General features: G+C 39.3%; 1 protein-coding gene across 1 annotated transcript in view; it reads left to right on the top strand.

Annotated features, from left to right (window-relative positions):
* CYP7B1 (cytochrome P450 family 7 subfamily B member 1) overlaps positions 1-20,446 on the top strand; it is a gene marked incomplete at both ends in the record, with an annotated part of 123,441 nt that overhangs the window by 90,081 nt on the left and 12,914 nt on the right. The window contains one exon of the mRNA XM_082499383.1: positions 14,933-15,069. Coding sequence (XP_082355509.1) covers positions 14,933-15,069 — 137 coding nt within the window. The remainder of the gene's footprint in view (positions 1-14,932; positions 15,070-20,446) is intronic.

The raw sequence follows: 20,446 nt of genomic DNA, 5'->3' as shown, positions 1-20,446 counted from the left end.
AGAGGAAAACTGTTTCATGTTATCTTCAAGTCTGAAAACTGCTAACATCCCAAAATATTGAAGATCGTCTGATTCTGTGGGATTTGCCTGCTGCTGTCTTCTCCCTGGCCTTTTTAGGTAGGACAGATTGCAGCAATTAATGCTGGCATGTGGGAGATTGTTCCAGAGTCTTACATGTGTCCATCCAAACACAAAGACCTTCCTACAATGGTGAGCATTTCATCCCATCCGCAGTTTTGTCTTAAAAATACCTATCGGTTCACCAGGTTGAGCAGTTCTGGTTCACAAAACAGAGGGATGTTTATGGTATCTTGGGGGTAGCGGTGAAAACTGGATATTCTCTGCACTCCCAATTAATGCATCAGGCAATACTTCCAGCTGTGTTCCCTTGCATGGGAGAGCCCACCGAGCAGGTATCTTTGATTTAGCATCCGGATGGAGCTGAAATCATGTCCTGACATGCAAGCATTTTGGATTATTTAATAGCTTAATTTTTCCTTGAGGATTGATGGCTTGGTCTGTCGTTTATTTGTTTGAGATATTTTATGATCTGATGATTTCTCCTCACATATTTTAGTCAGGCACATTATGTATCATTGTTGCTTTATGTTTTCTATTACTGGGAATTAATTTTTCACACAGTATCTTCATTTAATTATATAATACAATCACACGTGCATTTTGCATGAATAGGAAGAATCTGTTTTAATTTAACCATTATATATTTTGCTATCTTGGGTTTTCCAGTTAAAATTCCCAAGTTTTTTGTTTTAGCATAACAATAGTCATATTCATTGCTTCTTACATTATAACAAAAGCACTCAGATGTCAGTTCATAGATTGACATAATCAGCTTTGTCTCTTAATTAGAAAAGAGAATAAAGCTCTTTAGGGGTGTCAATAAAATGACAGATGTATCATTAACAGAAGGCTACATTGGATCAGAATGGTGCAAATGCTTGGAATCGAAATGTTAAAATTTTTTACTGATAACCTTTCGTTTCTAATTTTCGTTTTCTTAGGGTTTTTTCTAATTGAAAAATAATAACGTCAAAGGTACATAATACAGGATATAAATAGAACAATTATTGGTGCTGGAGAGCTTTAATTCCTTCTGTAAAGACTCAAGTTTATAACCAAAGTAAAGCTATACCTAGGAAAAGCTGTTACTCCGGATTCCTGCCTACCCTCAAAATAAAATTCAGCATGGCCAATGCACCCTTTGGCCATGCCTTTGATGCACTCCTCGGCATCCCTATGATGTCACCAATTGTTTATGAACAATGGGATAGAGTGTAGATTTTAATATGAAATTCAGGACACACCCCATACCTGACTTCTCGGTGTAGCACACAACATGAAATCTTTTCACAATTAATCTGAACAGTCAGGCTAATATTGACTTCAGGGTGTCCATATTTTGCACATTCCTTCATTAGTTTACGATGCTGTTGATGTCCACACTTTGGTATAACGAAAGTCCATTGTACTTGTATGACACAGTGGCTTTCAGTTGGAACAAATAAAAATTGCAGAATCTGACTGAATTCCAAATATTCACATACTGGGACAATAGGAAGTACATGTTTTGGGATTCAGGCATACAGATGGAAATAGGATTGCAGGCTGCATCTATGATCCATCTGAGGTGACTTGTCCCAGGAGGGTCTGACATCCAGGGCATCCACAAGCCCCAGCATCTCCTATCAACTTTACTGGCAACCTGAGCTAGAGGATTTTCAGACTTCCTGCAGATCCAACTGTCTTCTGGCAAGCGATATTAAGTTCCTTCCAGGAGGAAATCTGGGCTGTTTTGTCTATTTAGCATCAGTCATATGACAGAATCCGAGGTGCAAATGGGCTAGCTGCCGGGCCAAGTAGCCAGCCACAGGAGAGAGCACCCTTGAATGTACGCGAAGACACCCACACGTACAGCTTTCTGTACCAGAAGACGAGTGGCTGTACAGCCCATCTCGGAAGCGTTTCAGCAAGGGGAGTGATGAATGGATGAGCCACCTGGCCATAGTCCCAAGTTTGCATCCATTTCTGCACAGTGATATTAACATGGATGAGGTGTCCTGAATCTTTGTCTCTTTCTCTGGCTACATCTACTTGCTTTTCATTAGAACCTATAAAGCTCATTATCTCCCCAGTAGAAATGTTTTAAACTTTTAAGATTTCGTGAAGCTTTGATGCTTTGATGAATTTTGTGTCCCGTGTATAGACACCTGCCTCATTTGCTGTTTGGGATTCCGTATTTAATTATGTGGGGCTTCAAAACAAGTATAATAGTACTCAGTTGGAATAGCTGGCTGAAAAATACGGAACATTTCTTAAATGAAATTTCTAATTTTCAAATTCAAGCCTTTTACTTGACAGAAAATGGAAATTACTGTTACCTGCACCCGGGACTTTAGATCTATCCTATACCTTGAACCAAAGTAGGAAATTATGCAGTTGGACTTTGACTGTATCTGTTTTTGAAAAAAAAAAAAGAAAAGAAAAGAAAATAATATATTTCAGTAAATCTAGGACAGGCAAGTCTCTTTAGAAAGGTGATCCTTTTATAACCCAAGTATTATTTTGTGCAAGAAAAAACTTAGGAAAACAAGGAAACAAGTATAATTTTCGATTGTAATGTCTCTGATTCCAGTCCCCAAGTTGACATTTACTCAATTGAATTTTAAAAAGTGAGAATTTTATTTCTATTTTCTACTTCATCTTTCACAGCAAAGGGATTTAAAACATGTTCAGACCTACAATGTCGCAGTTACTGGTCCATCTTATGATATTCAATTAATAATATTTTAGCTTTCCGTAACTGCAGAATGAACATGTGTTCTTTATTTACCTAAAACTGGAATTAGTTAGGTTACTTAAAACTGACAAGGATGCTGTACATTCCAGAGAACTCAAACAAATACAAGGCCAGCAGCTTCATTTAGGTTTAACCCTTGTGCCCTTGGACACAACAGAGTTTACATAAATATTTAAGAAGGGCAGCTGCAGACCAATTAAAGGAATATATTTTCCAAGCATCATACCATTGTTCTCAGGCAATACACTGAAGCTCTTAAATTAATACATATTAAATCTGTTACAGGCTCAGAAGAGTTTTAGGCTCAGGAGAGGGAAAAGCAGATGAGAGCACCCCAGGGGGAAGTCGGGCAGAGATTGTCTGTGAGTCTCTGTCGCGGTTTGCGCTGGGCTGACCACTAAAATGAACAACAGATGCTCTCTTTTACTTCTCTCCCCTTCAGAGAAGGGAGTGCATCTTCCTTCAAGGAGAGAAGGATGAGAGAAAAGAGGCTTCTGAGTTTGAAAAGAAACTGAGCTACTTTAATGAAAATATAAATAAAATAATAAAAATAAAATAATGAGATATATACAATATATACAAAACTGTATCAAGCTCCCAGGATGACAATCACGTCACTGCTGGCACTGGGAAAGTCCCAGGCTGGACTCGGTGATGGATGGGAACTGGATTCCGGATCTGGACTCAAGAATGCATGGATCAAGATCAAAGGAACAAACAGAGTCCTCCTCAGTCACCGGTCATTGAAGAAAGAGTGCTGACCCTTTGATCCCTCAGCTTTTATACTGAGCATGAGGCAGATGGGATGGAATACCCTGTTGGTCAGGTTTGGGTCACCTGTCCTGTCCGCTCCTCCTGCAGGTGGGACCCCTCTACGCTTTTCTGCTTCCGACCCTCCAACGGGGCAAATAACGAAGTGAGCTGCCCTTGGGTGTTATAGCTATAAGTATAAGCAAGAGCCTCTCTGCATGCCATGCCTTGGTATAAATTATAAACAATCAGGTCTTATGAGTCTGGAAGCAGATACTGTCAGAAAAACATGCCGTTAATTTCAGCGAGTTCAGTTGGTTAGAAGAGGCTTAGCTGGAAAGTAAAATTACTGAAAAGAAACTTGGTTCTGTTTTACCTCAAACCAGGACAGACACACAACCCACCGCCCGGCTCACAGGGGGGCTGCATGGGCTGCGGGGGGCTGCAGGCGGCTCCGCAAACCCGCCCAAGGAGGAGAGGGCACCACCATCCCTCTCATCAGTCCTTTTGGCATCCTAGGAAAAGCTGTGGGCATTGTGGGCTGAGATGGCTGAGACTGTCTTCATTCTGATATTTGCTAAATAAAATTGAGGAGCAGCTGTTTTGTGGGAAAAATATTTAAGATTTTTTTAAAAAAAAATCTTTAAAAATAAAAATGTTTTAAATACTTCAGAATTTCCCTCATAATGAGAGGTCTGCTTTCAGGCTAGTCCTACCCAGGAACGCTCAGTAAAAAACTGCGCTTCATATCCGCTTGCTTCAGACTAGATACTCCATTGGGCTGCTGTTAACATACTGCATAGCGTGAATTATAGAAGGGTGCTGCTCATATGCATGGTAATGTAAAAAGTATCACTACCCAGCCCAAGGAAAATGAATTTGCAAGTAATTAGATTTGTTGCTCCTAATTGTAGCAGTATAGAATCATAGAATCATTGAATGGTTTAGGTTGGAAAGGACCTTGAAGCCTGGAGTACTGCATCCAGCTCTGGAGTCCCCAACATAAGAAGGACATGGACCTGCCAGGGCGTGTCCAGAGGAGAGCCGTGAGGATGATCCGAGGGCTACAGCACCTCTCCTACGAGGAGAGGCTGAAAGAGTTGGGGCTGTTCAGCCTGGAGAAGAGAAGGCTCCGGGGAGATCTTATTGCGGCCTTCCAGTACCTAAAGGGGGCCTACAGGAGAGCTGGGGAAGGATTTTTACTAGGGCAGGTAGTGATAGGACAAGGGGGAATGGCTTTAAACTGGAAGAGGGCAGGTTCAGATTAAACATTAGGAATAAGTTTTTCACTGTGAGGGTGGTAAGGCACTGGAAGAGGTTGCCCAGAGAGGTTGTTGAGGCCTCATCCCTGGAGGTGTTCAAGGCCGGGCTGGACGTGGCCTTGGGCAACCTGGTCTAGTGGGAGGTGTCCCTGTCTATGGCAGGGGGGTTGGAACTCGATGATCTTCAAGGTCCCTTCCAACCTAAACCATTCTATGATTCTATGATTTACCCAACTATGAATTGTGAGAAAGTCTGGCTTGATAAAGGCCCGTGTGTGCTGTTGCAGGCAGGGTTAGAGCCAGAGCAGAGCTCAGGGGAAGAGGAGAAGGAGGGAAAGGGTGCAAGTGACATGGAAAACGGAGTGGGGAAGTTTTGGAAGAAGAGGAGGGATTTGAGGAAAGGGCGTAGAAGCACGTCTAGGAAGAGGGAAGAAAAAGAGAGACTTGTTGCAACTAATGAGGAGCAAAAGAGGACGAGTGCAGATGGCAACATGCTTTCTGCTGAAATCACCTATAGTCTCTGCTGAGAGAAGTAAAATCAGTTGAGGTGGGGAAACTGAGCTGTTAATCTAGGCTGGTGGCAGAAGGAGGTGAAGCAGGAGAGAATGAGTGTGTAATGGAGAGTCTGGTTACAAAACTCTTTCTCTTAACACGTGCAATAAACTTGTAGCACTGGAAGGCAAAGAGAGAAAACAAGGATCTGGGAAGCAAGTATGTATAATTTATTAAAAGGGAAGAAGACCTACTAATACTACGTTCATCTTACAAACATTAAGGCTTTTGAAACATTCGCCATTCAAGTACGGTATTTGGTTGCTGATTTACTGCAATATATGCATTAGTGACAGGATTAGTTACCTTCTCTCAGTATATCATTTCAACTTTGAGTCGTATTTACAAATAGGAGGACTAAGTAAAGTACCTAGGGTATATTTGTATTTTTTGATCTGTTCAGACTATACTTTGGAATTTTTCAATACATTTTTGAGCAAAACATGTATGTCCTGACTTAATTCTGTAATACAATTCATGAAATGTCTGATGTCTGAAGCTCATGGGGGAGAGGAGGGAAATTGCTTTCAGATCGCCATGTGATGCTGTGCTTCCACTTGGGGAATGCATGGCCATAACCGTGGGAGTCATGAACTCGTTAATTAAAGACTTCATGGCTGTGTTGCATCCTTTTTTAAAGATTAAATGCAAAAATTTTTATTGATATAAAGCTATGTGTATGCAGATTTTAAGACAGAGTAAGTGGCCCCATTTCTCTAGTTAATTACCTCGGTAAATCAGGAGTATGCTGCTGGTATTTGAAAACCCTGTGCGTGGTAGACCGAGCAAGGGAGAGAGCAGTTTTCTGCAGCATTCTGTTGCTGGCCTATAATGGTATATAATGCACTCAGGTCAAAAGGGTGGTACTGATACTCACAATACCACCATGGCTATAGCATCAGAAGTCTGCTGCAATAAAACTAAATATTGCAGTAAAACTAAATGTTTGTGTTACTATTACAAAAAAAAAACATTGCAACACCCACTCGAGTTTTCCAATGGTGAAATTACTCTCTGTTTGCATATATGCATATGTGTGTGCATATATAGAAATAAGTATGCTTGCAGACACATAATCTATGTTCATAAATACATGTACACACACATGCATTCTGAATGAATTGTGCTTGCTTCTTGAAAATGGCTAATATTCTCTGGAAGGGGAAATGGAGAGAGGGAGTGATTTTATTGCTACTAATCGATCTCACAAATGAAGATCAGTTTTGCAATGAACAGTGTAGACGTACACTGTAGAAAGGCTGTTCCTATCTTCATCTCAGACAGGAGACAACAGATAGATGTGTATAGGCAGGCAGGAGACCATGGTGGGGAAACTGGGCAAGACTCACCAACAGCCTAACGCGTTCTCTGTGCCAACACAGTATGTATCTGCTCCGCAGTGGTGACACTGGTGGTCGGGATTCAAGAAGGAATTTGACTGAGGATGAACTGGAAGTGGAAGCAGGTGGACAATATTTGGATTAAGAATATATTGCAGGAGATGAGCGCAGAGGCTTCCTGGATCTGTGCAGGAGCTTGGTTTGAGAAGGAAGTTAACAGTGGGTGAGCGAAGGGGCTGAATGGGGGTGGCAGGTCCACAGAGCCACCCCAGGAGGGATGGGGGGTGGCTGGGGTGGAAGTATGCAGAGGGATCATGGGGAGGGGAAAAAAGTTTGCCAATGAGTGGTCCAGGAAAACTGATGTAAAAAAACCAAATGTGGGAAGAGACATGACAGAATTAGGGAAATGTAGGGGAGTCATCCTCTCTCTGCTACCAAAGTGAGCAGCTCTGACCTATCTATCTGTATTGTTAACTGAGACCAATACTTCCGAAAAGCCTTTTCACTCTTTTTCTCTCTAGCGCTTATGGAGAACTTAAAAGATGTCCAGCTTAACCAAGGTACCAAACTTCTGGTCAGCTCAGTTACATGAAATGAGGGGTCTATTTTCATTACCCTTTTTGTTCTAATGAACATCCTGCATTATTTAGCATTCATGCATTTTTATAGGATATAATATTTGATTTTTACAATGTTTTCTTACTTCTGAAATTGTGTACTACATACCCAAAGAAAATAACAGTTGCTGCACACAGAAGCAGCAATATCTTTCCATTGAGCTTTCTCCTCTCTTTCCTTGTTACCAGGGTTTTTTAAACGTGATAATGTCCCACCACTGTTTCTGAGATTTCCTGAATTTATTTGTTTGCTCTTTATTACGTAAGGAATGATTTCTGCCTGTTTGAATATATTTCTGTGGGGAGTGCTGACATTCTTATCCACACTTCACTTGTCATTTCTAGGCCAGACGGTTAATATGATTTCCTACTATGAGCTACTTACTGTGTACAGTTTTAACATGTGTTGCAGCGAGGCACTATATTAAAGTGCAGAAATGGCTTATGAAAGAGATGGCTATAAGGTGAGAGTTGTTGGGCTCTCTTAGGTAGAGACAGTTAGGGTGCAGGGTAAATATGTTGTGATCACAGTCAAAGGAAATACTGGTGGACTTCATATTCTGAACCCATCCTTCTCACATGAATACAGGAAAAAAAAATGTTTGTGTTTGTGGATAATACCAAAAGAGGAGTGGCTGCAAGCCTGCGAAGGAAGGATTAGTGTTCCTAATGGCGAACTGGAAAACACAGAGGCCTAATCAACAGCTTCTGGACAGGACCACGATCTTTTCTCTGGGAAAAGGCTGAGGGCTGTAAGACTTCCCAAGCTGGGTTTTTATCAACATGGTGGTGATTTTGCAGAGAAAGCCGAGGTTGTGCTGGGAGGCAGCGCCGGGTGCGTCGCCCTCGAGATGGAAGAGGTAACTGCTGTACTGAGCTCAATGCAGGACACTGCTGGAGAGAAAGATGTGGGCTAACCTTAGCAAATCAAGAGGGGAGTAACATAAGTGTGTAGAGGTCTAGAAAATAGCTATGAGGAAATACTACGAGAAATTGAGGTTGTTTAGCCTAAAGAAGACTAAGGGAGAACGTGATAAGTACCTTTAAATATATTGAGTGCTCCTGCAGAAGTGAAGGGAATCATTTATTCTCTTATCCTTCACAGGCAGAATGAGAAGTAGTGGGCTTCAGGTACAACATGAAGATGAAGGTTAAATGTGAGGAGAAACTTTCTGATAATAAGGACAGATTGCTTGAGGACACTATACATGTTCCTTTACTGAGTATCTTCAAGAACAGCACAGACAAATACGAAGGAACATGTCGATGGACAGCACCCTACCCAGGATACGAGGCATGGCATAAGTAACCTCTCATCATCCCTTCCTAGCCTATTTTTCTTTGATTAAAGCTGAATTAAGAAAGGAAAAAGCCATGGTCTAGACAAGTGATCTCAAATGTACGAAGTTATAAAATAACCTTGGGCTTGATCATGGAAAGTGTTGAGTAGCTGTTGCTGCTCTTACTGACCTCACCCAGAGCAGAAACAAAGTAGGATTTCAAGGACAGGGCCATAAGCACTGAATTTATATTAATTTTTAATATTGCTGGATTATTGTCGCATTAGCCAGCTCTTGTCTTTGCCATGACTCCTATCCTGGCTGTTAGGAAACTTTACATTTTGTGTAGGACTTTCTGGGAATTTTCAGCCTCTGATAAAACCTGAGCCAAAAGGGCTTTTTCAGTGGGTTTCCATTTTAAAACTGTTCAGGTTACTTTTCCACAATGGTATTTACTTGCCTTTTGGCCTTTTAGGCAATGTCCCAACCAGTCAATACAAGTAGTGGTTGAATTGGAGGATGTGTCCTTCAACGCACAGGTTTGAAGTGTAATAGAAGAGGTGATATGTACAATGTGAACTTACAGTTGTTGAGATAATGTAGCCTAAAAAAAGGCAAAGGAATATTATTTCTAGAGAGCGATATTTCAGAGCTACTGAATGAGTTGTTGAGTACTGGTATTTTTTTTTTTGTATTTGGGGATGACCCAAATGAAATTACTAGAAGAGAGGAAAAAAGAGGCTCCTGTGATGAACCGATTACAACACAATTTAGAGTTCTTAGCAACAAAAAGCTTGTGTGCTTTTACAGAAAAAAAAAAAAAAATTAAAATCCCAGAAGTTCTTGGCATAAAAAGCTTTCAACAAAAGGTTTGCATTTTTCTGTGAAAAAAAAAATCCCTATATTCGCTGGTTGATTGGTTTGTTTTCGTCAGCATTTCTCCCAGTTTGTCTCACATCACCACTAGAGTCTGTCTTTGCTGTACTGCTCTTTTTGGGAGCGCAGATAGACTCTTCTCTCCTTGGTGTGCTCAAAAGTGTATTTGCTACTTTTTCCTGAGTCTTTCTCCTTTTCTTTTACGAGTGATCTTTAGCCTAATAAAAAAGGGGAGGTTATCAGTACTGCAGCATGAAAATGGCTTCACCTAGATGAAAGTATAGGCAGTGGCAGCTGTGAGTTTTTTCATGCCAGGGCTCTTGTTTCTTCTTCTGCGCCGAGTCCATCCGTGTCTGCATCTCTCTGTCAAGACTTGGCCTGATTTACTCTACGTAAGCCTCCAAATAGTGATCAGATAGGAGCAGCATGTGGTCCTTACCTCTGTAGGAAGTGTTTAAGCTGGGAATTCAAAGGTAGAAGACTGTATATTGCTAAACCTTTCATGTGGCTTGTTCTGCAGGGAGTTCTTTTTCATACTGCATGTATTCAACCTGGAAGATTTAGAACTCCAGGAAGGTCACTGAGGCAGATAATCTAGATGGCGTATTTAAGGCATGCATAATTTTATAAGTATCAAAAAATTGTGTTGTGGACAAATATTTGGAAGATAGTTGTTTTTTTTTCCTCATAAATACAAAATACCTCATGGTCTGAGCAGGTCTAGGGGAAAACTGTAACTGCTAAATTAAAAAAAAAAAAACAGGAAGATAGACTTACTGGCTTTCTCCTGTCCTAAGTTTCCTGTGTTCTCTCTCTCGTAATACAAAAAGACACTCCAGACACCACATTTCTGGGGATTACCTTTCTGGGGGTTGAAGCCTTTGGCCTCATTCTTTTCCTCACAGTTAGAGTGTTCATAAGCCCCTGGAAAGACACTGTCTGTCATGTCTCGTTTCTTAAATATTGTGATCGAGCCTGTGAATAATCTCAAACTGCTTTGACATGTTCATAATAGCTTTTGTTCTACTTCCGTACCCATCCATTTCCATTCCTTAAAGTCCCCTGGCACGGTGTCTTCCAGCTTGGACGTGGCATGTGATGCTTTGACCAGAGATGCCATGGGAAAATCAGACCGATACCTTTAATTTTTGCGGATGGTAACTACGGTTTGGAAAATTAAAATGGCTAATCTGTGGCAAACGGTATTATTAGACCTTTTTCTCCCTGGCTTGCAGGGGCTTTTTTTTCCCCCCCTTTGGTGAAAGTTGCTGAGAGGTGGTGAGCTGAACGGGCGGTACCCTGCAGAGTGACGTGTTCATGTCGGGCTTTTTCAGCTGTGCGGTGTGCAGTGAAGGCTGCGTTAACACCAGATGCCAATCATACACCACCGGTGGATTTGCAAGATTATAGGACGGGAAAAAAAGATGAAGGTTAAGCACAGGGCACAATAGAGATTACTTATGGTAATGAATTGTATAATTTTTCTAGACAGATCTGGATTAATGTTTATCCCAGGCAAGAGATTACTGTATGTCTGATTCTAGTTGTAAACAGACATTATTAAACAGAAGGTTTATGTTCATGAAATGCGACTATGGGTGTTAAAGCACTTATGATTTATTATGTGCAAAGAGAAAAATTAACCTGTTCATCTGCTATACTACGAGTTGCGCTGTGGATTTTTGCATAATTTGGAAGGCATCTGCTCCTTTGGAATACAAATAACCAGCGAAATGAGAAGGATTCTCCTCTTATTTGCACTGATCCTATGCCCTGCACTGCAGAGGAGCTGAAGTGGTGTAACGAGCAAAAGAATAGTCTTGTGTGCTTTTATAAAGCAACAATATTTCTATGAGAGATAATGTTGACAAAGTCTATTTGTTTGTGAATCTTTAGGGTATTTTCTTTACAATTTAAAAAAAAAATAGTAGTGTTCAGAGAGCTTAACAAATTACCTTGTTTGGGTTTCCCAAATAATTCCCTTTCACTAACTGAAAACAGAATGTTTAGAGATGTTGAATTTAAAAAATATATTTTTAGTCTATTTTTCACATAATTTGTGTTGCAGCCAATTTTATTCCTGCTTTGTGGCCTCACTGCTGCTTAGCATGTGTGAGACAGAGGTACAACATCCACATTTTTTAATACTGCCTTACCTCAGCAGGTAAATGATCACACCTGAGTCGGTGACTTCGGTGTTTTGGGTGAGCTGAAAAGTCTCCTGTAACGAAACTGTAAACAGACTCCAAAACTTTCCTTCTTCGACTGAGTAGACATTTCAACTTTATTACTTGCTAATAAGGAAGCATCTTTTCTCTGTGAAAGCAAAGAAAAATTACAGTTATCAAAATCTGTTCATTCTATTTGTGGGCTGTATTTGTAGCCATCTGATTTTTGCATAATGCCATTTGAAAATATCCACTTAACAGTGATGGATGATACAACTGTGTTGCTTTCCCTTCACTTTGTAACTGTTCCGTCTACTTATAGATTGCATGGGACATGTTGCGGATGCTTTATTTGTAAAATTCGCTCACATATGTGAGAAATTTGTCCATTGGGTCTTACTGACTTCAGAGAGGCTTCTCAGATAAGTGAAGATATTCCTGTATATAAGCAAAACCAGCCCAATCTGTAAAAAACAAAGGAACGTGGAGCGAAAAGGCCTGGGAATATTACGAGGTGTGTTAAGTGAATTCTATGATTCTATGAATTAGAATTTAGAATAGAATTAGAATTAGAATTTAGAATTAGAATTTAAGCAGTTAAATCAGGATTGAATAAAAACATAATCTGGTGTGATGTTCTGAATGCTTCAATTAAAAAAGTTGCAGTCTTAAATTGCCATCAAAACACTTCACGGTGCTTTTTTATATTTCTTAAGCATATTTTACCCTTGATACAAAAATATGTATTAGATCATGAGAGAAATTTAACTTCAACATTTGTAATATTTTGCCTAATTATCAAATTTTACAACAGCTGTGAAGCGTGAGTCCAAAGTTAAAGTTTGTCAACAAATGAATCAACCGTGAAAAGTTTCTGTGGGCTTTCTTAATGCTTCGGTGTAGCTTCTGAAGGCGATGGGAAGTTCTGGAGGCAGCCGGAATGCGGTAGAGAGTCCTGAAGGAAGCCGAGGTCAGCTGCACTGTGCTGCTTAAAAGTTTGTGCAGCCAAGCATTGTATTTTGGGAGGCACTAAAATATCCGCGGCGCTCTTTTCTTGGCTGCGTGTTGGCAGACATCTATAAGTCATGAAGATGACCTCCATCTTCCAAAGAGAAGGAAAGCTAAAAATGAAGACACATTTCTGTTATCAGTCCGCCGTGGGTCGTAAGTTGAACTGGTGTTATATTTTCCTCGGAAAGCCGCGTAGCCTTGACACGGTGTTTAACAGTGTTAAGCTTATTGCTGCTGAGCTAAACATGTCTGAAGCGAACGATGACCCTCACGTCTTTGCGATGGCAAAATGTCTCCCTGATGTGATCCCGCAGACTTGGAGCATTAAGTTAATTTTCCCCTGGATTTCTGAGCTGCCTCCTTTTTACCCGGCAGAGAGCTTGTGAAGAATACAGCTTCTGACCGAATGACAGAACGTGGAGGGTGAAATTAGATGCATTCAATTAGAAGATGACAAAAAGCCTATCTAAATATTTGTCAGGATGCTACTTATGGGATGCAGTGTCCAGCCCGCGAAGTGAAAGGAGGCTGCTCTTGGGACTTAATAGTCTGGGAGGGAAAAAAACTGGGTAAATCATCCAGATTCTTTATGGGCTTGGAGAGGATAATTGAGGGTATCGAGTGGGCTGTTATGTTTCCAGGGCTGGTGATCCCTCTCTTGTAATCTCAGATTAGTCCTTTTCTTGTATTCACTTAATACAGAATTAACCGTTACAAAGTTTTGTGGACCACTTTAGTAAATAGTGGTGGTGTTTGACCGCTAGAGGATGGATAATGCAGTGGTTTATGGGAGGTATTGAAAAAAAAAGGCGATCCACCTTCTCCACAATAAAAAAAATAATCACAAAACAAACAAAAAAAAAACCCAAGCCACAAAACTGAGGGCAAAAGTGTCAGGGGTGACATTGTCAGGTTTGGACCAGAAGGTTTACTAGTTTTCGAGAGGGCAAAAGGATGTTCTTGAAAACTAACATTCAGAATTAGCAGTCAGTTAAACAGAAAGAGATTGAGATATGCAACTGGGTTTGGCCACATCTGTTTATCTGTAAATGAAATTTATAGCAACTTTTTAAAGTAAGAGATCAAATCCCGTGTAATTTCCTGGTCAGAAAGTTTTAATTAAGAAAACAAAATTTTTAAACACAGCATATCATGTCGACCTTTTTTTTTTTCATTCCTGTTACAGCAGTTCAAGGGAGAATGTGACTATGATAGGGTTAATCCAGCTACATAAAAATCCATGCTGTGTATGATAGTAGTAAAGCTTGTGATCCCTTGATCTTTGATTAGATCCAAGCTAGTAAATATCTTGTGTTTAATCAGAATGAGTTGTTCTGCATGTAGTATAAGTCACCTTCACAGATGGGATGTAGCAGCGGAGTTGTTCGTGAATATTTGTTTTAATCCTTTCCAGAGCCAGCACGCTTTATGTTTCTTTGTTGTAAATCAGATTCAAGCAACTAAAGACCAGCACGAAGGAAAGACATTTACTTGCAGTCAGGAATAGGACAGTGTGGGAACCTTTTTTCTTTTTTAAAGAAAAATGTAACTTGTTAGATTCTTAAAAGGTATTTTATACTATTGCATAAACATAACTAACACACCATGGCTGCTTTTTTAGACTGCGATGCAAACATCATTATCTCGAATTTCATCTTAAACTGTTCATACGCGTTCCTAGCTTAGAAGACTATAAATATACGGGGAGTAAGATTTATTACGGTAAATGTACGCCCTCTCTTATTATTCTGTATTTTAAAGATATTTAGTTAGACTGGTAGCTCATCTGTGTGCCGGTAAACTGGAATTCTTAAAATGTTATCTGTAAAGCTAGTTGTTTTGTGTGGTACATCGGCGTCCTATTTACCTAAATCTGTCAGAATTGCCTTCCGATACATCTTCCTCTGACACGCCAAATATTGAAAATGAGAGGACTCTTTGCTGGGAGATTTTCTACCGAATGTCATTTTTCTCTGTTCGTAACTTGACAGTAATAACTGGACGACCCGTAGTTAAATGCATCTCAATTTCTCTCACTTATTTTTCCTAATCACCACACAGAGCCTTCTGTGCTCAGAGGTGTAATTAGATTTAACCTGCCATCATATCTGAAGAACTTTCTGTACAACATATTATACGTTGCAAGAATTATATATGTAGACGGTGGGTCTAGGTGTAATATATAAATAGATAAAAGACGAGTTGCTCTCATGCCAAAGTTAATTCCTGATTATTTCTTTTTTTTCTGGTTTTAACAGGAAGACTGGAGAGCCCCCGCTAATAAATGGCTGGATTCCTTACCTTGGGAAGGCTTTGATTTTTAGAAAAGATGCTTTCAAATTCTTACTGGATCAGCAAAAGAAACTTGGAGATATTTTCACTGTATATATTGCTGGTGAGAAATATTTTGGTATTTCTCTTGGTTTTTTCCGTCAGTGAAGTTAAATACTAATTCAAATGTTTAGTTTAGAATCTTCCTTAACCAAAAGCATTTTTGTATAGCACAGGCCAATAAAACCTACTTAAATTCACTTTGTAGTGTATGCATAATAAGTATCCATAGGATATAATTATGAGCATGGGGATTTCTATACAGCGATAGGTATATATACATAATAGAATTTGTAGGCATGTAATGTACAAACACAGATTTTGCCATCACGTTTAATTGTGTATTGTGGGTTTGTTTTTTTTTTTCCTGAAGAAGGGAGAACTAACATAATCTTGACACCGCACAGAAAAATATCAGATTAAATTTAGAAAACACTTAAGAAAAAAAGTGCAGAATATGTTCTCACACATTTTACAACTGGTTGACAGGAACACAAGGGAATGAATGACACATTGACTCAGTGATACAATCAGGACTGGAACACAGAAACTTCCCGCTGCCAGCCTCTTACTCTGATCATGCTTGCTGAAAATAACGATATAATAAAGTATGATATAACCTTGCTGCTTTCTGTATTTATAGCTGTATTACTACACAGGCTCAAATACAAACGTCTGAGTGAGTTCACATAGACGCTTAGCTGTACCAGAAAAACATAGAATGAAACTGCACTCTTGAATGAAACTTAAATATATAAATTCACATATGTATATACACACAGAGAGATGTACTTTTTACTAAAATCAATTTAAAATTCAGTATTTTCCTCTGTTCAGAAAAAGGCAAACTCTTATTAGTGTGGGTGGGTGTAATGGATCTTTTGCCCCTTTACATGCTGATAGCCTTGTTCAAATGATCAGCTTCAGAGTTAAGTCTATCTTGGTTTTAGCTATGCCTGCATTTTTAGGGAGTTTCAAATAAAAATGTAAAGTGTAATTATAAAGTTTGCTTTGTCATTTCATGGCAGTAGCATTAGCTTTATATTTCCATATAAGCAATATTTGCAATAAAAATTATTTTTTTCTTCAAAAGTCAGGTAATTAAATTGCAAGCTGCATGTTTAATTAATACATTTTTTCTTTCTCTTACCAAATCTGTTCTTTTTTTTCCTTTGGAAGAGCATTTTTACTGCTATTAAATGTGTTATTTTTTTATTCATTCAGGTTTTTTTCTTTGGAAACTGGTATGCTTATATTTTTTTCCATCTTGAAAGTGAGTTTGACACATTACAAGACTAACTTTTATTGAAATAGTCTTTTTTATTGTTAATGTACATTCACACTATATATACAGTTGTGTCTTCTTAGGAATACAGATTAATAATTGTAATTCAGAGACTACCTTACTACATTCATAAAACCAGCTACAGTCATACTTCAGGATCCTTAATGTGTTTAATCAAGTATTTCTCTTTCACCTCTTTATGATTTTATGCAAGGCTATGTTTAGAGATTTGTGTGTTTAAGCAATCTATGAGTGTAATTTAGTTTCACGTATTTCTATTTGCATGGTAAACAAAATTCCGTTTCAGCTTATCTCCCTGTGTTCGGGTATTTTGAGGAAACCTTTCTTGATAGAGACTGAGGTAAACGGAGTGGGTTCCGGGTGTCATTTAGGCCTTATGCAGAGAAATCTTTGATTTTGTGAATTTGTCGTATCAGAGATACCACTTGAAGTTCTCTCTTTTCGGTATAAACACACTGACTGTCAGGACTTCACTAAAGAGAAACAGCTTGTCATCCACAAGTCAAGGAAGAGGCCGAAGCTAGTTAGTACCTCTGATCACGTCCTGATCTGAAGACGTACAGGATTTCTATATGTCTTACTGATTTGACAAAGATGACGTTTATATGTTCGGCAGCCATAGCGTAGCCTGCTGTATATGGACTATCATTACTTTACCCCCCTGGTGGGTGTCTAAGGGTCCTGTCAAAAATTTCTATCAATATATATCGTTCTAATTATTGGTTCTCAAACTAGTTCATTTGGAAAATGCGGAACGATGCTTGGAGTTTCTGGCGTTGCCCCGTACCGGTAATGCGATTTCGCTGATTGTACTTTCCCATGTGATGAGCAAATGATTGTCATCCCTAAAAGTCGCAAGGGACATGGATGTCATCTTAATAAAGAAATTAAAAAGCACATCTTTCTATGAGAAACAATGTAAATTCCTGACCTGTCGCAGAAAATAGTTCTCTAATTGGTTTTGTGTGGTGGTGCAGCAGAATCGTTTTCCCCAAACGTCATGCCGGCGAAGCACCACTGTACATCATTGTCAGCAGTTCAGCAGAATCTCCCTAATAAGAGGACGATTACGTAAATGCGATAGTCTTCAGGGGGGGGAAAAAAAGAGAAAAGAAAAGAATAAGGAGGGGAAAGAGAGAGAGAGAGAGAGAGAGAGAGAGAGAGTCTGTTGTGTTGAAGTGATCGTACGTGCCAAGCCAACCTCTCTGCTTGTTAAGGGTCAGCAGCATAGGCGGACGGCTAGGTAAGAACTTAAAGACCTTGAAACAGTTTTGTCATTGTTTCTCGGGATTAAACTTGGTCTCCTTTTCTTGACAAGTTATTGGGAATGTTACCGAACCTTACAACACTCTCGGAGACTAACTCAACTTTTAATAAAATAATCTTAGGGTTTTTTACTAAGGACGCTTGCCTTTTTTGAATACTGCTGCTGTGTCATTCTTTTCTTTTAAATCATGGTACACCTACAGTAACATATCACATTTTTCTCTCTTAGGCAAAAGGTAATTTACATTAACTCCTTACCAAGCCGAAGCCCGCTGCAAGCATTACCGAAACAACATCCATCATTAGATGCCATCTGAAATGCTTGTCTTTCATCATTAGCATTAAAAAGCTCCAGAATGCATTATTAGAGTAATTTCTTAACTATCGTACAAATACTGGCTTCTGTGCTCAGATTTACCAAAGTTGACAATTTTCATATTTTCCACATCAATCTTCTATTTCTGGGAGACTGCATAAACTAAAGAGAGATAACCGAGCTATTTGCAGCACGGGTGTAATGCAGGCTGAAGGACTGGATGGGGAAGTATGAATTCTCTGTAGCCACATTTTAAAAAAAGTCAGAGGGCTTTTAACAGAAACAGGTATACACCTCTTATTTTTACTCATTTCTATGGTGCTCGGTGACTTAACCTACTGGGATTTGGAGTGTGACATTTCTGTGTGGACATGTCTATGTAGTGTTTTGTGTTGAAGGATTTTTTTACAATCTAACAAGGAAAGGCTGGGTCCCCAGTGGTTTCTATATAAATACCTTCAATATTTAAGGCTTCCTGATTTGTGGAGCATGTGATATGCCTCCACTTTTGGCTGGTCTGGCATTTACCTTCACCAGTACTCTGATGGAAACGCATGAACATTAAAATCTTAGTTCAGTTGCAGAAAAGGCTATTTTTAAGAGGTGGATCTTGGCAGGAACTGCAATGGAAGGGCATGGGAGGGGAGGGAGGAAGCTGCATTTTAAAATACCAAACAATAACTGGAATCGTTAGGAAAGATTTGCATTTGTTGGTCTCTGACACCACCAGGGACAATAAGTGGGAAGGGACGTCATCAGGGAAAACGGCAGGATTTAAAAAGCAAAATTGAGGACCATATTGACACTCGCAAAATATAAAATCATAACTTGAGGTGAGAAAGTTTGTTCCAGTTCGGATGTTTGCTGCTCAGGGTAGAGGAGGTGTTGGGGCACGGTTTTGTAATTAGCAATCTGTTCCTGTATGGAAGAGACTGGGGTAACCGGTGTAGCCGCGCGGTGCATCTGTGTGCGAGTATGACTGTAATTGCTAAAGGCTCCCATACCCGCTCTCACAACAACTACTTTCTAACTGCCGTTAATTAGCCCTAGATTTTAGTCTTTTTCTAATTAAGAGAGCTAAAATTAGATTCTCAATGAGGTACGTAAACAAGCTGCCTTTGTTATAGAGGGGTTCCACTTTTCTAACTATATAGACCTTTACTAAATGCAGTAACAAAAGTATTTTGGTTTATGTATTTATATATATTGTTGGCTTGCAGTGATGTGGTCTGGAGCCTGAATTGACTCTACAAAACGAATTATATTTTGGTACATACTTACTTTTTGCTACCAGGAACCTGATGAGAATAATAAAAATCAGGATCTGCAATATTCTGTTTCTCAGAGATTTTTTTTCAAAGTATATGCTACTGTTGAGTGAATTTTGATTTAAAATTATTGCTAAAATAGTTTGTTTGTCTGAAAACTCATTTGCTGAAAATCATTTTCTTACTTAAAAATGGTAAGAATTGATGTGCGTTTGCTAAGTGTCTGATTAAAGATCACAAAGAAACTCATATTTTGCATCAGAAATAAGCAGATGGTGGACAGATGGTTTAAATTAATATTAATTAAAAATCTTAACTTAAATTGTTTACCCTGTAAACGCAAAGTTAGGAAGCCAGCTTTCATCTTTAGGGTTAATAACACTCCAAATCTATTTATTAAAAAATGCTCCAATGGGCATTCTTTCCAAGCTTTGATCGCAAAGATGGTGGCCGCAATAAAGAACATGACAATGGGTGAAAGCTGGAAAGAGAGAACAATTCTAGGGCTCCTAACAAAGATCCTGCAGAGGTCGAGTCTGAAAATTCCTGCTGGCCTCTGCGGTCTGGGAAGGAAGAAATGGTCACAAAAGAGGACTGAGAATTGAAGATCTCCTTTCCATGCTGGTTTCTCAGTATTTTTATTCTTTAAAAATTAATTTACATCTATGGCTTGTTGTGTTACAATAAAGCGAACTCTATGAGTACCTTAAAAACCTTCACACACCATTGACAAAAAAAGGGGGTCAAATTCTGTCTCAGTTTGTCCCTTATGTTTCCTTACCGGTTCACTGGGATTGCAGTGGATGTAATTGGGAGGGAAATTATGGCACCTGTAATTGCAAAGGAAGTCCAGAGCACACCCAGATTTACCGTAGGGCACTGTGTGTATATGCAAATCAGAATACGGAATAACTATGATAACTCAAATATCACTATATGGTAACCATGGATACTTCTTGACATTTTTAGTGGTAGTGACTACTTTATCTCAGGACATCTGTCACAGAGCCAAATTTGGTCCTCGGTTAAGCATGTAGTGTTCCCATTAAAATCAAAGGGGATTTGTCCCTTTAGTGAGACAGAATTAGACGGTAAGTGCGGGAAGCTTTGCTATTTTCCTGAGTTCATAGCTAGGATATTTCATAGAGGATGTGTACATTTTAACGGGTACCCTTTTTCCCTAATGCACCTCTCCGTTCAAGTAAAGGATGGGGAATTTTTAAATTAAGACTTAACATGGGAATCATCTATAAGGGTTAAGATTTAACTGAGCTTTGGGAGCGTT

Source organism: Vanellus vanellus, assembly GCF_965231255.1.
Source record: "Vanellus vanellus genome assembly, chromosome: 2".
Lineage (NCBI taxonomy): Eukaryota > Metazoa > Chordata > Aves > Charadriiformes > Charadriidae > Vanellus > Vanellus vanellus.
This window is presented reverse-complemented; position numbering and strand designations above follow the sequence as displayed.